The sequence below is a fragment of the Pleuronectes platessa genome, chromosome 3 (assembly GCF_947347685.1).
Source record: "Pleuronectes platessa chromosome 3, fPlePla1.1, whole genome shotgun sequence".
Classification (NCBI taxonomy): Eukaryota; Metazoa; Chordata; class Actinopteri; order Pleuronectiformes; family Pleuronectidae; genus Pleuronectes; species Pleuronectes platessa.
This window is the reverse complement of record NC_070628.1, coordinates 7671295-7681168: the sequence shown is the minus strand read 5'-3', so window position 1 is coordinate 7681168 and position 9874 is coordinate 7671295. Positions and strand designations below refer to the sequence as shown.

Below are 9874 nucleotides of genomic sequence, written 5' to 3'. Positions count from 1 at the left end.
TGTCTCTGTCTCATAGACATCACAAAATTCTGGCAGCGGTGGGATTTGAACCCACGCCTCCGAAGAGACTGGAGCCTTAATCCAGCGCCTTAGACCGCTCGGCCACGCTACCTGTTTCACCGTTCTATGTTGACAGTTTATCGACCGTCTAACAGAGACATACAAAAGTTCACACTCACATTCACACATAAGGACAATTGAGATTCTCCAATCAACCCAACCTACATGTGTTCGTACTGTGGGAGGAAACTCTTGTTCTCTTGCTCCACAGAGAGAGACAGAAAAACCAAGACTTGAACCCAAGACCTTGGTGAGAGGTTAAAGGGCAGCGACCCCGACTGCTTCCTGATTGGCCGCGGAGGAGCCGCTCTCTGGCTCCTCCGGACTTCCTGCTCTCGCTATCCTCAGCAGGTCGTCGTTGTAAGTAAATTACAATGTGAATTATCAACAATTCTATTATTTATACCACTTTCTTTCAGGGACACACACATTCATACAGTGCATCTATATGAAACACATCCTCTCTCACACATGACTTCTTCACTGCTGGCACAGTCGTCAGGGGCCATTTTGGATTCACCCTCCAACCTTTAGAACACCTGCCGTCAGGGCTGCTGCACTCTGGAGGATTTTCAACTCTTTCAACCGATTTTTAAAATGTTGGAGCCACAGACCTACTGACAAGTTTAACAGATCTTTAATCTCATAATCTTCAGAACAAACACACACTGGACGAACTGCCTCACCTGCTGTTTGTAGGAAACGATTTTGCAGGGACAGTTCCAGAGACAAATCTCACAGAAATCCCACATCTTCTTCTTCAGTTATTTATAGCGCGTTTTTTTTACTGTCACTTCATTTTTTCAATCTTATGTCCTCTGGTCTCATAAACATCACAAAATTCTGGCAGCGGTGGGATTTGAACCCACGCCTCCGAAGAGACTGGAGCCTTAATCCAGCGCCTTAGACCGCTCGGCCACGCTACCTGTACCAATGATCTATATTGAAAGTTTTTCATTCGTCTAACAGAGACATACAAAAGTTCACACTCACATTCACCTACATGTGTTCGTACTGTGGGAGGAAACTCTTGTGCTCTTGTTCCACAGAGAGAGACAGAAAAACCAAGACTTGAACCGACAACCTTGCTGTGAGGTTAAAGTGCAAACCACCACACCACCAGTAGAAGAACACAGGATAGACATGAATAGAGGAGACACATTCAGGACACATTTTATTACAAAGTGTGAACAGGACCTCAGAGCTGTTAGCACGACTATCGTATCAGGGTTCAAATCTCAGAGACACAAGAAAACAGACGTTATTCTTTTTTATTAAACTTTTTACAAAGACAAACTGTGAGGGACACGACACTTCTCACACTTACTTCAATGCTGCATGTGTGTGGTCTCCGTCAGTGTGTGTGTGAGCTCTGGGTTCGGATCCCAGTACGCCAGCAAGTCGCTGAAGTCCAGCTGATTGTTTTCCAGGCCGTGTGCGTTGTGGTGTGTGTTAAAGGGCATGTGTGTGTCATTGTCTGTGTGCGCGCCGCCCTGTGAAGGTGTGTTTGTGTTTGTGACGTCAGGTGTGTTGGTGAAGCCGCCCAGGGAGCAGCAGGGGATCGGCTCGGTCCAGAAACTGAGCGGGAGATGCCGTTTGACCATCGGCCGGCCGCGGCCCAGACTCGGGCTCACGTGGTCGAAGAGTTCAGCGAGGGGCCCCAAAATGGAGTTGCCCTTTGCGACCCCGACTGCTTCCTGATTGGCCGCTGAGGAGCCGCTCTCTGGCTCCTCCGGACTTCCCGCTCTCGCTATCCTCAGCAGGTCGTCGTAGTAGCGCAGGCGCCCGCCGGTCGTGGCGGAGACGGAGTCGCTGTAGATGTCACACGCCTCGTGGTCCCCGGAGCAGCGTCCGAAATACCTCTGAACGTCCCGACTGATGAGGTCTGCGAACGTCAGCAGCTGCTTGGTCACATCCAGGGCGCAGGGGGCCGGGTTCAGAAAACCCTCCTCTGAGCAGTCGTCCTCCTCTTCCTCCTCCTGAGCGTCAGATTCTTCTTCGTCCTCGTCGTCTTCTCTGTCCTCTTCCTCTTCCCTCTCCTCTTCCCTCTCCTCCTGCTTGTCTTCTCCCTCCATTTCAATGTCGTCCTTGCACGGAGAGCTCTGGAAAATCATGGGGAAGAAGGCCGGAGCCTGGGCCTGGACGAGGAAGTTCCTGATGACGCCTGCCGCCATGTTCGCTCGTCAACGCTGTGGAGACGATGACAAGACACAAGAGGTGAGAATCTGACAGGACAGAAGGACGCTGACCGGATCAACTCTTTGAAAATACTTTAAAAAACGTTTTATTACCCAAGAGAAGTTGGAAATCAGCTGAGAATCTGTTGAAGAAAAGGTCTGGTCAGGTCACTGATGGATCCACCTTTCTGTTTGTGTACGTGCATGTGTAATACTGGGCCACTGGGACTGGGACTGTATATATACCTCAGCACGCGGCCGCAGACGTGTGTGTGTGTCTCCCGTCCGACGAGGCGGCTTCCAGAACAAATATTTGATTGACGAATTGGTCAAACACTCTTTGTTTACTTTATCACTGGGAAACCGGGGAGGGGGTCCGAGGCTAATGGATCCTCTGCCAGGGGATGATGGAGAGTTGTTATGAACACACACACACACAGACACACACGCTCAGTGGCCTGTTCCGTCCCCGTTATCGGGCCTAGTTAAAGGATAAAAAGAGCGTGAAATCAAATCACATGCTGTTTTGACTTCTAAAGGGGAACACTCTGCACCGACATCAGCCCACCACTCGTCTCCGACAGGCAGACGCAGCTCGTCACGATCCATGACGCTCTGCAGAGATTCGTCTTGTTTTTAATCAGACGCAACATTAACCAGGCAAACTCCCCAGAAACAGATGGAGAGATACTTTATTGATCCAGAGGGAGATTTATGCATCAGGTATCACACAGAACAGTCAATCATAAGAGCATGAGAATAATAACAGGTCAAAATGTGTGTCCAGAATAAGTGAAAGTCAAACCATCAGATCTGCTACGAAGGTGTCACTGTACAGAAGTTTGTGCTAATGGAGATATTGACAATTCAACATTTTAAGTATGAGGTGATTGAAAGACACAAGGAGTATTGAAGCCAAATATTAATACAGATTTAAAAATAAGTAACTGAAGCTATACAAAGTTGTGCATTAGACTATCACAGCCTTCACAATGATGGTGCAGCAGATATATACAATAAAAAACAGTGCAAGAATAAAACTTAAAATATAAAATCAAATATAGATGAAACCAGGCAGTGATGGTGACAGCTGCCAAGTGACGTGGTTAATGCAGGATGATGCAGATGATGATTTAATCAGAGAATTAAACTCTGAGGTGAAATCAGATCAGAGAAAATAAAATATAAAAGTTCAAAATGTGTCAAGAATAAGTGAAAGTCAAACCATCAGATCTGCTACGAAGGTGTCACTGTACAGAAGTTTGTGCTAATGGAGATATTGACAATTCAACATTTTAAGTATAAGGTGATTAGATGAGTTTTGAAGCCTAATATTAATACAGATTTAAAGATGAATAACTGAAGCTATACAAAGTTATGCATTAGACTATCACAGCCTTCACAATGACGTTGCAGCAGATATATATAAAAAAAAAACAGTGCAAGAATAAAACTTAAAACATAAAATCATATATAGATGAACACAGGCAGTGATGGTGACAGCTGCCAAGTGACGTGGTTAATGCAGGATGATGCAGATGATGATTTAATCAGAGAATTAAACTCTGAGGTGAAATCAGATCAGAGAAAATAAAATATAAAAGTTCAAAATGTGTTGAGAATAAGTGAAAGTCAAACCATCAGTTCTGCTACGAAGGTGTCACTGTACAGAAGTTTGTGCTAATGGAGATATTGACAATTATGGTGCAGCAGATATATACAAAAAAAAAACAGTGCAAGAATAAAACTTAAAATGTAAAATCAAATACAGATGAAACCAGGCAGTGCTGGTGACAGTCTGGCCTCCCAGTGACGTGGTTAATGCAGGATGATGCAGATGATGATTTAATCAGAGAATTAAACTCTGAGGGGAAATTAAATCAGATCAGAGAAAAGATCCCCAAAGCAACAGACTGGCCCCGATGAACAGGTTAGAACTCGACATGACAATAAACAAAGAACATATGTGTTAAATGATTTAAAAGAGACGGTTGGAGATGATTTATGTTTTTGTGACTGTCAACAAAAAGACCAAAACCAACAGCATGTTAGTTCATTCTGTCGTCTCTGAATGTCCAACTTCCTTTCCCCGCCCATTTGATCTTACCTCAAATGTTACTTAGATGTGTGTTTGTGTTAAATTATGTCTTAAATATATGATTTTATTTTGAATAACAGTGTATCCAGCAACACTTTTAACTTTCCATCTTGCTCACAATTTGCCATAAACCAAATTAATATGGATAAACCATTTTTTGGACTTCTTATCCTATAAAGAACATGAACTTTCACTTCAGAACATTCCCTGAAAAGCATTAACAGTTTTTCCCTGGAACAATAAATTCCAATTGATTTCTATGTGGAGTCTGAAGATTAAAATATGCATGGTTGTAAGTTACACATATAAATCTGAACAAATATTAAAAAAAACCTTCTAGTCATAAACATAACATTATTTTAATGAATCTTTAGTTGATGATAAAATGTCCTCTTCTATAATGTTTCAAATTTTTAGCTTTTAAGGAAAAGTCGATGAAGTCGATGGTATCAAACATCGACATCTTTCTTAAACTTTTAATTCGAATTAAACATTAAAATGCACGAGTCATGCATCAGAGCCTCTGCATGAATGTAATGATTTAAAGTCTCACTGAGTAACTCCATCACTCCCTAGATTTTACTGACCTTTACGGACATCTGTAACTCTGTACATATGTGCACGTAGAGCATTAATGTGTTGTGTGTGTGCGTGTTTGTGTGTGTGTGTATGTGTGTGTGTGTGTGTGTGTGTGTGTGTTATCAGGACACCCTGGCTCCCCTGGCCTCCCTGTCATCAGTATCCAGGCTTCTGTGTTGACTTTAGGGCTAAAGATCAATAGCGGCAATATGTCAGCTCTTAAGATCATGACAATAAATTACACACGTTTTTAGGCACACAAGCACATGAACTCACACACACACACACACACACACACACACACAGACACACACACACACACACACACACACACACACACAAACACACACACACACACATACACAGATGTGCAAAGCTATCGTCATTAGGACTTTGTGAGGACTTCCATTCATTTTGGGGTAATAGTATATTCCTCATCTTAACCACATACCCAACTTTAGCCTGTAACTCAAAACCCAAATTTCCAGCCACATCATCGGTCACTGGTCTTTGATAGCGGCTCTCAAACTTTGCCAGAACCTTTCCACCATGTTGTCGTCATCGGGCCACTCCAGGTAGGTCCTGGAGTTCATGACCCTCCGCAGCCTGCAGAACTTCTTGGGGATGGTCTCTTTGTCGATGGGCTCCAACAGAATCAGCACAACCGTGTCGTCGTTTTGGTCGAACCACCTGAAATGGGTGTAGTCCAGCTCGTACTTGCACCACTCGCTCTGGACAAAATGCTGAGAAAGGACGAAGAGTGTTTTGCGACTCTTCTCGACGGCGTCCATGATGTTGTCCATGATCCATCCACCGGGATGAAAGTCCCTCTTGTGGAGGCAGAGTCGGAGCGGGGGCTCGGACTGCTCCAGCTCCGGGACCAGATGCGCATCCACCCAACCGGAGTCCATCTCGCTGTAGGACACGAAGGCGTCGTACTCAAGCGCTCCCTTTTTCAACTTCGGCTTCCTCTTGGCTCTCAGCCAGGCCCAGATCATCTCCATGTACCAGGCGGCGTTATACTTGTGACACAAACCTGCAATGAGCAGACACACCACCAGGAGGCCCAAGCAGAGCAGAGAAATGGATAAAGCTGCTTGGCACTCAAACGCCGACAACCTCACGTCCGCTACACTCGTTCCTCTGGAGGCGTCGGGGGAGTTGCAGATGTACGACTTCAACCCGTCTTCGATTCTGACTCCATGTTTCGTCAAGCCACTCGTCACCAACTCCACAAAGTCACATGAGCAGATGTACGTGTTCCCCGCCGCCTCCAGACTCTTCAAACTATCAAAAGCATTTAGATCATTTCTGCTGAATGTCTGTAAGTTGTTGTTGTGAATGAAGATTGCTACAAGACGAGGGTATAAACGGCCGACAGGCAAACTCTTGATCTTGTTGCCGTTGATGTACAACTCTGTGAGGAGAGGCAGTCCCACGTTGAACATGCTCAACTCGTTGTTGGATAAATCCAGGGTGTGCAAACTGGGTGGCAGACAAGAGGTCACCTTCGTTAAATGTGTCGATGAAAGGTTTAGAAACGTCAGACTGGGAGGCCAGTTACACGTCTCAGGCATAACGTGAAGCATATTTCCGCTCATGTCGATATTGGTAAGGTTTTCCAGTTTGGTGAAGAGGTGGCTGTTGAGTGATCGCAGGTGATTACCGCTGACGTTGAGGGTTCGCAGACTCCACAGGCCCCCCCGCCCGTCGCACATCATGTTGCTCAGCGCGAGATCACTGAAGAAGTTGTCACTGACGTCCATGTACTCCAGCTTGGGGAAGTCGGCAGTGGATTCACAGGGGAGGGCGAACACCTTGCTGTTTTGCAGAGACACCCGTCGCACCCCCCTCAGCAGGAAAAAGACAGGTGGGAACTTGAGGAATTCTGGGACGTCCACGTTTTTAAAGACAGCAACTTCCAGCTGGAAAGAGTTTGGGATCATCCAAATGTCACCCAGAGGTAATAAGTGGAGTTTTGCATCTTCAAGTGCCAACGTAGATATGTTCGAGTCTGGCAGAATCTTCAGAAGAGCCATGCTTGCTGCAGTCGTCATGATGATGTTTCTAAAAATGATATGTGTAATACCGCCATTGAAGGCCACTTGAAGTGGGTACATCTCATATTTGGAGATGAAGTCTGTTTCAGTGAAAGTCAGCGTTGTGGTCGGGTGTGCAACATCTGAGAGAACCGCTTCTACAAGGGTTGGATTCCTGTTAAAGGAACCATTCAGACCAAGGGTCACACGGCTAATGGGCCCAATTCGTCTCAAACTTCCTTCGGTGTAGTTCAGTAGGTTTTTCCCGTCAAAAACCAGCTCCTGAAGACCACTCAGCCCCGAGAAGTCTGTTTCTCTGACGGATTGAAGGTCAGGTCCTCCAAACTGGAGGGTTTTTAATTTCTTCAGAGGCTGGAATAGATCGACTTCACCCAATGTTTTGTATCTGTTTCCCAGGAGATTCAAGTGCTGAAGGGAGAAAAGGTTCTTAAACCAGTCAGCAGACAGCGCAGCCAGTTGGTTCATGGACAGGTCCAGTGTCTCTAAATGAGTCAGGGGGACAAAAGCTCGTCCCTGGATGGTTTTGATTTTGTTGTGAGTCAAGATCAAAGACCTCAAACTGGCATATGTGAGAAAGTCGCCCTGCATTATCGTCTCCACTGTGTTGAATGAGAGGTCGAGTTGAGTGATGTGCTGTGGGGGGGCTGCAGGGACTTTCCTCAGGTTTTGGTTTGAGCAGTTCCACGATGTTTCATCACAGAAGTGACACTGGGGACTGGAAAGTGAGAAGCTTTGATGCATTAGAGGCATTAACACGAGAAACGTCAGGATCTTCATGTTCAGTTCCTGTAAAACACAAGAGAAAAAAACCATCAGGCCTTTTGCTCCAAACTGTTGGAGAAAACTATAAGACAGTAAACAGCCACGCTATTAAATTAAATTGTGCCAAGATTGTCAAATTAGCACTTAACACAAACTGTGAGGAACATGAAATCTGAATTTGAAAAGCAATTGATTCAGTAACATTTCACCTGTAACCACAAATGTCAACCTCATGGTGGCGCTAAAGGAAAGGTTGGGGATTCATCCTCTGGGGACAATGAATGTCTGTAAAGTATGTGATATCAGTTATTTTTTTATTTTTTTTTCAAAGTAGTAGAACAATGAATCGACATTTCCATCTCTGCAGCCAGGCTGTGGCTAAAAAATATATTAGTGTCTGTGGTTAATTATCAAAAATGGTCTTATTTATCAAACTATTCCTACGTTATCTAATATTAAAAATACAAAAGAACATTGTGAGTAAAACAAACGTTATCTGATTTTTTTTTTTGAATAACTAAACCAATCACCAATGATCACTTTGTGGGGTTAAAGCTCCATTCACTCTTCTTATTTACTAAAATATAGATTGTTTAACATTACAAACATTTTGATCTGTATCTAATAACATGGATACGTTTAAACCAGGACAGTGTGACAGTGAGCCGACGTGTAAAACCCCAGCACCCTGAAACTGAAGCAGCTAAATGGAATTTAGACATTATTAATATTATTACATTTTTCTGTTTAAATGTGAATCATGTCCTTCTTCAGTGTCGAAGGGAGAATTAATACCAGACATGTCTGTTCCAACCGTTTCGCCAGATTCAAAATAAATTGTTTTTATTGACAAAATATTTATAAATATTATTACTAAGCTCCTTCAGCCTCACTTTAGCTGTTTTTAATCAACAGTTTCAATTCTACTGCATTAATTCAACAGGGGACTCATGATGGAGAAATGTCTGTGGTTAGGTTGAGAAATTAATTTATAAATTAATAAAAAGGCAATGTTACATTATGCAAAGTCACATTTAATTCTCAATGATTAAATTACCCACTGTGTGTCTTTATGGCAGCAACCAAGCAATGAATTAATTTATAAAATCATCAGTGCATGATTTAAAAAATTCGAATTTGCCTGATACAGTAAATAATCCTGCAGCCGACTATAAAACAGATGAAAATACCTTGTTATGGGTCGTGTCCTCCTCAAACCTGCACCAGCAGACTCATGTCAGAAAGTTTAACTCGTTTTCTGTTACACTTCTCTAATTTGAAAACCATTTCCCCAATTCTCACTATGTTTATCGAGCATCAACAGGAAGCAGCGGCTCCACTTCCCTGGCACAGCTCCAGGATCAGATCATTGCTGTGACAGCAGGAAGGCTGTGGTTTGACTTCCCAGATGAGTTGTGTGCAAAGACCTGACAAAGACGGAACGGAGAGCTGCCAGAACCCAAACTCTGCTGTCAGCTTCACGACTGACAGGTGCTCGAACAGCAGAACACAGAACTTTGATGTGAGCGCGTCTGTCCTCTGACTGACTGACAGCGAAATCTGACTCAAGGCAGAAGCACCTTTTAGAGTTTGAGGAGGGAGAAGCTCTGCAAAGGAGCTTTTCACTGCTCTTTGTTTGTTTGTCAGCAGGATTACACAAAAAGACCATTTCCACAAAACTGAGTGAAAGGATGAGACATGGGTGAAGGAGAGAAGACATATTTAAAGGGTCTGATATCTGATTGTGTGCAACTTGCTGCTGATCCAAATCAAATTCTGAGTCTAAATGTGCAGCAAGAAATCTGTAACTTACACCAATGTGTCGCTGAGGTGATGTGGATCCAGTCGTTACTGAAGCGTCTTCATTAGTTTTAGGCTGATTCTTACTCATCTCCTCCAGCTCACTGTTCTCCACCAGGTCGTCTGTGGTCTGCTGCTCTCTCTCTTCCCATCGGATCCATCTCATCTTCATCACTGGGGACAAGTTCTTATCGCCCTTCGTCTTGCAGTTATATTGCCTGGTGTTTGTTTTGATGCTGCTCAGTCTGGACCGGATAAACCAGTTGTTACTGAGTCGACTGTGAGCACCTCTGGTTCTGTTGAACCGGGCCTCGATGCTGCTTATTAAGGCTTCTGAG

General features: G+C 44.1%; 2 protein-coding genes across 2 annotated transcripts; both read right to left on the bottom strand.

Moving 5' to 3' along the window:
* Positions 1–1388: 1388 nt before the first annotated feature.
* On the bottom strand, positions 1389–2444 carry LOC128437501 (protein PERCC1). Its single transcript, XM_053419686.1, has 2 exons — positions 2352–2444; positions 1389–2249 (listed from the first exon to the last, which is right to left on the bottom strand). Exon 2 carries the CDS (start codon positions 2232–2234, stop codon positions 1389–1391), a length of 846 nt encoding a protein of 281 aa, XP_053275661.1. The 5' UTR covers positions 2235–2249; positions 2352–2444.
* A 468-nt stretch (positions 2445–2912) lies between these two features.
* LOC128436925 (toll-like receptor 2) lies at positions 2913–9178 on the bottom strand. The gene is made up of 2 exons (XM_053418863.1): positions 8927–9178; positions 2913–7760 (listed from the first exon to the last, which is right to left on the bottom strand). Exon 2 carries the CDS (start codon positions 7749–7751, stop codon positions 5415–5417), a length of 2337 nt encoding a protein of 778 aa, XP_053274838.1. The 5' UTR covers positions 7752–7760; positions 8927–9178; the 3' UTR covers positions 2913–5414.
* Positions 9179–9874: the final 696 nt, after the last annotated feature.